The 12225-nt window shown below is 37.7% G+C and overlaps 1 protein-coding gene and 1 long non-coding RNA gene across 2 annotated transcripts; both read right to left on the reverse strand.

Annotated features, from left to right (window-relative positions):
- Positions 1-878: 878 nt before the first annotated feature.
- Positions 879-2267, reverse strand: LOC109204121 (uncharacterized). The gene is made up of 3 exons (XR_002063679.2): positions 1999-2267; positions 1816-1912; positions 879-1724 (listed from the first exon to the last, which is right to left on the reverse strand). It is a non-coding gene; the product is annotated as an uncharacterized LOC109204121 (long non-coding RNA).
- Positions 2268-6728: 4461 nt separating this feature from the next.
- LOC109204120 (SIGLEC family-like protein 1) lies at positions 6729-11103 on the reverse strand. The gene is made up of 5 exons (XM_025911210.1): positions 10793-11103; positions 9494-9799; positions 9067-9139; positions 8475-8568; positions 6729-8369 (listed from the first exon to the last, which is right to left on the reverse strand). Exons 1-5 carry the CDS (start codon positions 10833-10835, stop codon positions 8127-8129), a joined length of 759 nt encoding a protein of 252 aa, XP_025766995.1. The 5' UTR covers positions 10836-11103; the 3' UTR covers positions 6729-8126.
- Positions 11104-12225: the final 1122 nt, after the last annotated feature.

Below are 12225 nucleotides of genomic sequence, written 5' to 3' on the forward strand. Positions count from 1 at the left end.
AGTCCTTCATGTATCATTCTTTGGTGGTAACAACACCAGCTGACACTAGGAGGCAGAGTGTTCATATAGTATCACCAAGCAGGACACTGATGATTTTTCTGGTTGATCAATTTGTTACAGAAGGTTCACATAAAACCTTTTTTTTTAATTCTCTGATATGCATACAAAATAATTAAATGTCTTTGTCATTCACACTTTCACAAAAACAGTCACACACCAACAGCTGCAAATATAGTATCATCCAAAATGCCAACCTGCCTCTGCTTCATTTTTTTGTGACACTTTGGCCTCTTTTCCACTTGCACCTGCTTGGCTTCACTAGAGTCTATTCAGTTATTAAAGTTTTCCATTAGATAGTATCTGGTATCAGGTCCTTTTTTATTGCCTATTCAGATGGGGATACAAGTGAAAAGAATCAAGAAAATGTGGCATCAATAGCTTACATGCCACTGATCAGCAAGGGAGTGATGTCAATGGATGAGCTCCTTGGCAAGTGTCAAAGTTGCCAGTTTTTAAAAACCCAGCAACAACAAAAATGACTGCACACACTGTTAGCTGCCTCCTCTGGCTGTCTTATGAGACCTCATATTTTCAACCAGTGTCCATACTTCAGGAAGCACAGGGTAGGTTTTGGCAGAAAGGATTTTACTCCACTCTGTGTAAGGGGAGTCAGTCTTACAGCTGTCAGGGGAGGAGGTGGAGGAGGGGCAGATATCAGAGCAGGAAGTTGAAACCTTAGTTGCAAAAGAGACAATGTGACAGCAACTAGTGTCCATATCAAGAACTGTTTAATGCACTCTGACGAATTCAGGCATTACAATATCTACAAGGGGAAATAAGAACTTTTTCAGTTGAATTCACAGACAAACACACACCAGCTAAAAGTTTTATTTCCTCTTTTATTCTGTCGATATATATAATTAATTAATGCATTTACTAAACATACTACTATGCGTGGTTACCTATGGGAAACACTTAACATGGTATAAAATAAAAAATTGAACTGTTGAGTTCAATTTGTTCAATTTGTTGTGGTAATATTGGTGGTACAAGGTTCAGCTGTGCATGAATGGCACTCAGGTGTAGTGCAATAAACTTGGTTGAGGAGAAAATAATCAAGCAATCATATGTGAGAAGCATAAATACTGAAAAAAGAGCCAATGTACAGGACACTAATATGTGGCAGGTCTCACAAGGCATCTTAACTATTCAAGGTCTTTCTCTTAAACATAGAAAAGAGAAGCTGTGTAGATAATTAATGTCTCTATTTCTTGAACAGTGCTGTTAAAAGCTTACGTGACCTAGTGGTAAACATGTCCCTGCCCCCGCTTTTTCACATCGAATGCAAAAAACAAAACAAAGAAAAACACTGTAACCTTTTACATTATCAGAAAACAGGATTATAGTCAGTATCAAAACTCTAGGAAGAATTTTCTACAGGCTTTGTGCAATCCCACTAAATTGAGCAGGTCCAGCACCCTTTAAGAAACTGATATATAAGTGCTCAGTGGCTATTAAATGCATTTTAATAAAGAGAAGTGTGACTGATAATTATTTATTTAGAAACACAAAGTAAAAAAAAATTAGATAGATCCTGAAGAATCAGTGAAGGTCACCTTGGAGCTGTGTTAATGACATCATACTCTGAAGAGCCGACATTTCTACGATTCAGTGACATGTAAGTTCTGTCCTCTTCTTGTGGCTTCACATTCTTTCGTACTTTCCTACAAGAATGCAAAACAATTATTGAAAAATATTTTATGGAAACATCTGCAGAACTTTTAGTTTTAATCAACAACCAGTTTTAAAACATACCAAAGGAAAGCTGCACAGATCACACTGACACTGAAAAACACACCAGCAAGGACCCAAGGAAGGACTCCACTGTAAAATCCACAATGTGTTTCACAACCTGCAATGAATAATGATACCATGCACATATTATACCTGCTCAAGTTATGCTTAAACTTTTAAATATTTTAATTGTGTGATACATACACTGAACATCAAGGTGAGTCAGGTTAGAATGTCCAACCCCGATCTCTTTTTGAGCCTTATTTTCGCCTGTCTCTGGAGAAGTTAATATTTAAACTGGTTCCAGTCCCAATAAAATTCTCCTGGTCTCCATCTGTTCTCTGGTACTGGACCAGAGGGACTGACTGAAACTGTGATGTTTTTAGATGAATCTGAAAAAATGAGCACAGAAACATGCACACTGAAATGTTAGGACAGTTTTATTTACAGAATAATTGTGAATATCTGTAATACAGTAGTGCCCCAAAAGATAAAAAAAATATAAAATACTCTTGAATGCAAAACACAATATTGTACCTCTAAGTATTAACAGAGAGCAGACCAAACCAATATAAAGGTTTAATCTTAAGCAGAAACTGAAGAGTAAAAATGACAAGTTGTTTTTCTTGGTTTGTATCTTCCTGAAGAGTCTGTTCATGTCCAATTAAACGATTTTCTTCTGTCTTTATCTTTGCAAGTGGAAAAAATTATCTTGTGTATCTTCAGATTTAGAATTTTCTAAATGATGTACTGTATGGCAAATTGCTATTGTAAACTTAAACCAACTAGTTTTTAGTTGTTTTTATTTACATTTTCACAGAATTTTATATATATTTTTTATTAAGCTGATTGTCATTTTTTAAATATTACTTTTTTGGCATTTTGCCTTTATAGTGATATTGCAGAGAGATGAACAGGGAAGCAGGGGGGAAAGAGTGAGAGGGGAAGAAACACACCAAAGGGCTTCATACCCAAACCCGGGTGGCTGCTCTCTAAACACATGCGGCAACTAATCTTGGTCATTTTGACTTAAATGGAAGTTTGCCAATATTCACTTACCAACACTGATAGTTACAGTTTGATCATGGAATTTCTGAGTTGTCTGAGAATCTGGATTGATCCAAACATAAACACGTAGGTTATGGTCAGCTGTGCTCACATTGTCAATCATCAGGGTGCAGTTTCCCTCTGCAGCTTTACCCAATACCTTGGTGCGCCCTCTGAACGGCTGTTCCACGTTATGAGTATAAAATCCATCATAAACAACAGGATACTTTAGATTATGATGCTGGTACCAGATGACTCGATTGTAAGGTTCTGTCTGACATGGCACCATAACACAGGTTCCTTCAACAGCAACTTCCAATTCAATTCAATTTTATTTATATAGCGCGAAATCACAACAACAGTCGCCTCAAGGCGCTTTATATTGTACAGTAGATCGTACAATAATATATACAGAGAAAAACCCAACAATCATATGACCCCCTATGAGCAAGCACTTTGGTGACAGTGGGAAGGAAAAACTCCCTTTTAACAGGAAGAAACCTCCAGCAGAACCAGGCTCAGGGAGGGGCAGCCATCTGCTGCGACCGGTTGGGGTGAGAGAAGGAAACAGGATAAAGACATGCGGTGGAAGAGAGACAGAGATTAATAACAGATAGGATTCAATGCAGAGAGGTCTATTAACACATAGTGAGTGAGAAAGGTGACTGGAAAGGAAAAACTCAATGCATCATGGGAATCCCCCGGCAGCCTACGTCTATTGCAGCATAACTAAGGGAGGATTCAGGGTCACCTTGTCCAGCCCTAACTATATGCTTTAGCAAAAAGGAAAGTTTTAAGCCTAATCTTAAAAGTAGAGATACTGTCTGTCTCCCGAATCCAAACTGGAAGCTGGTTGCACAGAAGAGGGGCCTGAAAACTGAAGGCTCTCCCTCCCATTCTACTTTTAAATACTCTAGGAACAGCAAGTAGGCCTGCAGTGCGAGAGTGAAGTGCTCTAATAGGGTGATATGGTACTACAAGGTCATTAAGATAAGATGGGGCCTGATTATTTAAGATCTTGTATGTGAGGAGCAGGATTTTGAATTCAATTCTGGATTTAACAGGAAGCCAATGAAGGGAAGCCAATACAGGAGAAATCTGCTCTCTCTTTCGAGTCCCTGTCAGGACTCTTGCTGCAGCATTTTGGATTAAGTGAAGGCTTTTCAGGGAGTTTTTAGGACAGCCTGATAATAATGAATTACAGTAGTCCAACCTGGAAGTAATAAATGCATGAACTAGTTTTTCAGCATCACCCTGAGACAGGATATTTCTAATTTTAGTAATGTTGCACAAATGGAAGAAAGCAGTCTTACATATTTGTTTAATATGTGCATTGAAGGACATGTCCTGGTCAAAAATGACTCCAAGGTTCCTCACAGTGTTACTGGACGCCAAGGTAATGCCATCCAGAGTAAGAATCTGGTTAGATACCATATTTCTAAGATTTTCAGGGCCGAGTAAAATAACCTCAGTTTTATCTGAATTACGAAACAAAAAGTCAGCGGCCATCCAGGTCTTTATGTCTTTAAGACATTCCTGCAGTTTAACTAAATGGTGTGTGTTACCTGGCTTCATGGATAGAGCTGGGTGTCATCTACATAGCAGTGAAAATGTATGCTGTGTCTTCTAATGATGCTGCCTAAAGGAATCATGTATAATGTGAACAGAATTGGTCCTAGCACTGAACCCTGTGGAACACCATAACTGACCTTAGTGTGTGAAGAGGACTCTCCATTTACATGCACAAATTGGAGTCTATTAGATAGATATGATACAAACCACTGCAGCGAAGTACCTGTAATACCTACAGCATGTTCTAATCGCTCTAATAGAATATTATGGTCAACAGCATCGAACGCTGCACTGAGGTCTAGCAGGACAAGCACAGAGATGGGTCCACTTTCAGAGGCCATAAGAAGATCATTTGTAACCTTCACTAAAGCTGTTTCTGTGCTGTGATGAGCTCTGAAACCTGACTGAAACTCTTCAAATAAGCCATTCCTCTGCAGATGATCTGTTAACTGTTTGACAACTACTCTTTCAAGGTCTGTGAAGGTTCTCAGTCATCCAGGTCATCGTAGTCAAAGGAGTTTGCAAAGAAAAGCATCTGGACTTCTTTAAGTTGCTTGAAGACGTTTCACCTCTCATCCGAGAAGCTTCTTCAGTTCTAAGGTCAAATGGCCGAGAGTCCCAGATTTAAACCCAGTGGGAGTATCCCCCCAAAGAGGGACAAAGGACCCCCTGGTGATCCTCTAATCACATGAGCCAAGGTGTGAAAGCGGGTGTGGGACCTAATCAGCCAGGGTTTCAGGTGAGCTCATTGTGAAACCTGGCCCCACCTTGTCATGTGAATTCCTGAGGTCGGATGGCCCAGGATGTGAGTGGGCATTAAGGCGTCTGGGGAGGGAACTCAAAACTGGATTATAGATGGCAGACAGTTGGTGTCGTAAACCACCGCCTCTGTTCAAAGATGGTCGCTCACAGTGGACATAGATGGCCTCTTTCACTCCTCTTTCAAACCATCTGTCCTCTCTGTCCAAAATGTGAACATTGGCATCCTCGAAAGAGTGACCTTTATCCTTAAGATGCAGGTGGACTGCTGAGTCTGCTGAGTCTGCAAACTCCTTTGACTACGATGACCTGGATGACTGAGAACCTTCACAGACACAAGACACTTCACCCATTGCCTACTGGTGGTGGTCAGAGGGCGCCAGTGTCCGGCAGCCTCGCCTCTGTCAGTGCGCCCCAGGGCGGCTGTGGCTACAATAGCTTGCCATCACCAGTGTGTGTATGAATGGTTGGATGACTGAACGTGTAATGCGCTTTGGGGTCCTTAGGGACTAAGTAAAAGCGCTATACAAATATAGGCCATTTGCCATTTTTTCTCTCTCAGTCATTCCAAGTTGACACTCGTTGTTAATGGTTTTACATTCCATTAACTGTTTAAGAGCATTATCAGCAACAGAACTAAAGACAAAAGTGGGTCGTTATTACCAGTCATCAAACTCAGTAGTCTAAGCAGATGAGCGGCCGCCATGAAGACAGCAGTCACTTTACAGCATCCGATAAGTCACCTTTGGCCTTTCAACCTCTGAAACACAGTAGCTGTAACATTGTTTTTATAATACAGGTCATGATACACTGACACAAAATCAGTTACTGAGGAAGTGTATAGTACTACAGTTGATTTTTCTACACTAGAATCCTAGAAAGTAGAAAGTACATAGAAAGTACTTCCAGGTTGAACAAAGCACAAAAACTTTGCTTTACATTAGTAATACAGTCTTAGATCTACAGAAAGGAAGTTCAATCTTTATAGCTTATGAGAAACATACCTGGCCAGATAGATGCTGATTCACTGTGTTTGTGATGGCCCAGTCTGTTTCCTTTCCCACATCACTTTTTAACCACAAGCTTAATCGCCCTGCCACTTTCTTCGCTATTCAGCCTGTTTGAGGCTGACTAAGGCAGTCAGTCTGAACATGAGAAACCCTGAAAGACTTAAAGAAGGGCTCTGTTTGTTTCACTGAATTCCCAGTTTGCTAAACACTTCATCATATGTTGTTCATTAAACTCCAAAGCAGTGTGACAAAGGTTAGATGGATTGGGACAGATTCCTGTGTTAACGCAAGTTCTTCGAAAAATGATTACATACATATTTATACATCACTTTTCATAATGCAATAAGGAGGAACGTAGGAACTCAAAATCAGGTTAGATCAGGTGATGAACAAATATTATTATCAGCCAATGCAATGCAACCCAGAACATTTACTCAGTGAAATGACATCATTCACCTTAGAGGACAAACGTACAGGAAATACGAAATAGCATGAGTGAATCCATGAGTGAACTCGAAAGCACCAAAGCACATTAAGAAAAGACAAAAACTCCCAGGTGTACGGAATTTAAAAAAAAATGTTTGACAAAATAATTTATTGAAAAAAACTGAATCACTTGTATTTATGTTTAAGTATCATTCATTATATTTATAGCCTACAACAAGATAGACACTTAAATCAAGTATAACTGACTGTGAATGGTCCTTGTATTTTTCATAATTATCATGTCTGCTTATCATGGTACTATAAATATATTAATATCACCTCTATATATAGATAGTGTGTGATTGGGTACACAATACAACAACTAATTATCAGAACAGTTAACAACACTTTTCCTGCAATTGTATGTTAATAAAACAAACAAACAAAAAAGCTAAACAATAAGATTCAGATGTGTGTTGTGATGATGTTCAGTTACCAAGCAATAATATTCTATAAATTATTTTATATTTAATCTTTTTTTATGTAATTATTTTCCAAGATTGTTTCAAAAAATGATTTTTATCATGTTCTACAAATTTACCACCTATTCTTTGATGAAGGCTGGAAATGGTTCGAGCATAGACTATTTATAGCAAAAGTAATTTGGCATTTAATTACTTGGAATTTGGAGCATTCAATCATAGGAAGGCCTTATCACATCCCAGATGAAGCCAGACTATAACTGGGTCATGCTCCGAGCCATGTGTTTGTTGCAGGCTAATCAGACTAAAATGAATTACCAGCAAATTTCAAGCATGCAAACTGCATGTCCAGAGCTTCTCCCAGCTTCTCTAACAGGTCTCCTTGGACCAGTTGTAGCCACTTGGTAGCGACCCAGTCTTTGACTATTTCAGGGAGTATCTGAGATACTGTGCTAAACAAGCCCATGACCTGAACAAAGGGAATATAATTGCATTGCTCAATGTCTTTGCCACAGTGTGACTAAATGTGTCAAGGACACACCCAGACAACAGACCAGCTACTTATTTATTTTGTAGTAAGCTCGAGGATGCAAAAGGTTGCATTATGCCATGAAAAGTATTTGTCTGCTTTCTGATGTCTTATTTCCTACCATATTTGTCACATGTTTCAGATAATCAAAAATTTTTTAAAGATTTGGACTTTTTTATAAAAAGTGTTTTGAATTTACTTGGGTTATTTTTTTCTAATATCAAGATTAGTTTAATGTTCTGAAACTCCTAAGTGTGACCAATATGCAAAAAGCAAAACATCAGGAAATCAGGGGTAAATATTTTTTCACAGCACTATATATCTATTTTTGCATAGCGCTTTGTTCTTTAAATTTGACTTGTACATATTCACACCCCACTTCCTTCCTCATATTTCTAGGCTCCACCTGAGCATACAGGCCTCCCATTTCTACTGCATTGCTCACAAACTTTCTGTTAACTCCCCTCACCATGCACTTCTCTTTCAAATAAGATCTGCCAGGTGGATTCATGTCCAAAGATTTTCCACCCTTTTTTTCTTGCTCTTCATCTTCCAGTTCACATTAGAGTAAATCAGTTCGTTCTCGTCCCCTTTCTTGTCTGATTTTTCGTATCCTCCTTCTGCATTTTTTGGCCCAGAGCTTGGCAAGTCAGTGCTGCTTGGTCCAGCGATGTTTGCAGGGTGAAGATTTTCTGCCCTTCTCAGTCCATCAGCGTTTGCATAAATGCACTCTTCTGTTGTGTTTGGTTCCTACAATTACATAGAAAATATCAGTGGTAAAGATAATCTACTTCTTGCTGTATAGTTACAGAAGCATCAGCATTTGTCAACACTGTTAAAAGGAAGATAAAGCACCTCATTTCCTTCTTCAGTTAGAGGCTGACTCATTGCAACTGTGTTGTTTTCATCTGTTAAGTGACCTTTATTTTTACAAGGATTCTTTTGAGCCCTAAAAAAAAAAAAAAAAAAAAAGTAGAACATCAAGCTTATATGCATACAATACATACATTGTAGTTTTGCCAATATTTACATTTTAGTTCACAGCATGAATTTACAAGACACACTGAAGCAAAAAGTCATGAGCTCAACCACCTCTACAAAAGTGAGTTAAGGCTTATGTTAGATTGTCTGCTAGCAAGCAATAATACAGTTGTACATGCATTACTGAATGTTAACAGACGTCTTGAAAATGAATACATGCAAACATTAACCACCAGTAACATGTTATATGGACTGTTGATGAACACATTTGATTGATATTACATTTAATCAATAGTGTCACCAATGTTGAGTATAAAGTCAGCTGCAAAAGTGTTTTTTAACAAATGAAGGCCCAAATAAACAAAGTAATTATCAGCATTTAGTCAAATAGAATCAGGACAAATAAAGTTTACTGTAACACTACAGTGTGAAGATTTTCTGAAAAAGTCTCAAGTTGTTTACTTACCTGATAAAAAACACATATAGTAGCAGTGCTAACAGCAGCACTGCAAGAGTGGATATTATCGCTGGATACAGAACTGAATTTAAAAAAAGAAAAAGAAAAATACCCTGTATATTAATCGTGGAGTCTTTAAAAAACGATTTTTGTTTGAACTCACAACATACATTTTATGAAACTCCTAGTGTGTCTATTATAACTGGACTGAAGTAACAGATTCATTCTTCATATGGATTAGAGGGTATCTAAAATTTCTTGCAAAGAAATTGATTGCAAGTGAATCCTAGAGGAGCATAGATGTAATCCTAACATTATCTCTTAGTGGGCTCTGTAGAGTACACTATATCACTGGCTAAGGTTTCAAACATCCTTGTTTCCATTTTAGTACGTATACAACTTAAGCAATAATATTTACAAGTGTAAAAAAAGATACGTTGATGTTCTGTGGAAATCTGTTGGCTGCTGACACAAAATTGTTGACTGGCTGAGCCCAGAGAGTTGAAGCTGCGGCAAAGCAGGGTGAGACGATCCTTCTTATGAGGCTGATTCAGAGTGAAGAAGCTCCTCAGAATTGTCCTGTTCAGAGTCTGATTGAATATTTCACATTTAGAGTGATTGACAGGTAGTTCATTCAAATACCACTGTATAGTGGGGGATGGGTTTCCCAGAGTCTCACAGGAACAGTTGAGCTGACTTTGTGTTGAGCTGCAGTGTGATGAGAGCAGGATCTGTGGAGGATCTGTCATTGAAGACAGAGAGAGGAGTTAGTCACAATCATGTTGAATACATTTTACAGAAATTACCAAAAAGAAGCACTGATGGTGGTTATTACTATGAAGCAAAATCCATTTTGAAAATGGGATGCTTTAAATTTTACTGACTGTGATTTCATTTTCAGACTTGAGCTAAACAGACTGTTAACTTTGAATCTTTAATTTATAAAATGTGTTTGTTGCGCATCAGTTTTCACGGTTATTGTTAGCGCTGCATCACAAATACTTTCTTACTGCTCAGCTGGCATTACTGCAGCATGTCAGAGTGACATTGCTGTTTGTTGGCACCGCAACACAGGTCCCTTCAACAGCGACAACTGTTTTGGGAACTCTAATGCTGAGGCCTTTCACCTGCTGGAGAACTGAGGTACCGCAGAAGGGTGAGAGGAAGAGGAGAGCAGAAGCGAAGGTCAAAAACTTCACTAAACCACAAAATGTTGCAATAATATCTTTGGTGATGACCCACAACTGGAAGAGATGCTATTATGAAAGCTGGCTAACCACTAAGAGACATCAACAATATAAAAATAATAAAAAACCACCAGTGACTTCTCAGAAATCAACCTAATATTGCTGTCAACTCATTAAAAATGAAATGAGTGGATGTTCTGTCTTCAAATTCTAAGGAATATAACTTACCTTTAGTACAAAATTACTAAAGATTAATTTGATAAGTTTACACGATTATGACTTTGTCACATTATCAAAGTAACCAAAAGTATTGCTACAGGAAAATAATACAGTAACACCAATAGTATGAAATGAACATTGTCTGAAATTTTTTATATGTTGTTGTATTTTTCTGAAACCTGTGGAACTTTTATGTTGTTTTTTTCCCCCATTTTTTTCTGTCTCAGTCATTCCAAGTTGACACTCGTTGTTAATGGTTTTACAATTGCATTAACTGTTTAAGAGCATTATCAGCAACAGAACTAAAGACAGAAGTGGGTCGTTATTACCAGTCATCAAGCTCAGCAGTCTAAGCAGATGAACAGAGGCCATGAAGACAGCAGTCACTTTACAGCATCCGATAAGTCACCTTTGGTCTTTCAACCTCTGAAACACAGCAGCTGTAACATTGTTTTTATAATACAGGTCATCATACACTGACACAAAATCAGTTACTGAGGAAGTGTATAGTACTACAGTTAATTTTTCTACACTAGAATGCTAGAAAGTAGAAAGTACATAGAAAGTACTTCCAGGTTGAACAAAGCACAAAAACTTCGCTTTACATTAGTAATACAGCCTTAGATCTACAGAAAGGAAGTTCAGTCTTTATAACTTACGAGAAACGTACCAGGCCAGATAGATGCTGCTTCACTGTGTTTGTGATGGCCCAGTCTGTTTCCTTTCCCACGTCACTTTTTGACCACAAGCTTAATCGCTCTGCCACTTTCTTTGCTATTCAGCCTCAAACAGGAAACTATTTCCTTTTTGAGGCTGACTAAGGCAGTCAGTCTGAACATGAGAAACCCTGAAACCCCTTAAAGAAGGGCTCTGTTTGTTTCACTGAATTTCCAGTTTGGTAAAAACTTCATCACATGTTGTTCATTAAACTCCAAAGCAGTGTGACAAAGGTTAGATGGATTGGGACAGATTCCTGTGTTAATGTAAGTTCTTCGAAAAATGATTACATACATATTTATACATCACTTTTCATAATGCAATAAGGAGGAACGTAGGAACTCAAAATCAGGTTAGATCAGGTGATGAACAAATATTATTATCAGCCAATGCAACCCAGAACATTTACTCAGTGAAATGACGTCATACACCTTAGAGGACAAAGGTACAGGAAAGAAAACCTACAAGATATCAGTCAGTCACCCCCAAATCTAGTGTGTTGTACCAAGTGAATACATTCTACGAATACGGAATAGCATGAGTGAATCCATGAGCGAACTCGAAAGCACCAAAGCACATTAACATAAGACAAAAACTCCCAGATGTACTGAAATTTAAAAAAAATGTTTGACAAAATAATTTATTGAAAAAAACTGAATCACTTGTATTTATGTTTAAGTATCATTCATTATATTTATAGCCTACAACAAGACAGAAAATTAAATCAAGCACAACTCACTGTGAATGGTCCTTGTATTTTTCATAATTATCATGTCTGCTTATCATGGTACTATAAATATATTAATATCACCTCTATATATAGATAGTGTGTGATTGGGTACACAATACAACAACTAATTATCAGAACAGTTAACAACACTTTTCCTGCAATTGCATGTTAATAAAACAAACAAACAAAACAGCTAAACGATAAGATTCAGATGTGTGTTGTGATGATGTTCAGTTACCAAGCAATAATATTCTATAAATTATTTATATTTAATCTTTTTTATTTAATTATTTTTGAAGATTGTTCCAAAAAATG

The sequence above is a fragment of the Oreochromis niloticus genome, linkage group LG11, assembly GCF_001858045.2.
Source record: "Oreochromis niloticus isolate F11D_XX linkage group LG11, O_niloticus_UMD_NMBU, whole genome shotgun sequence".
Classification (NCBI taxonomy): domain Eukaryota; kingdom Metazoa; phylum Chordata; class Actinopteri; order Cichliformes; family Cichlidae; genus Oreochromis; species Oreochromis niloticus.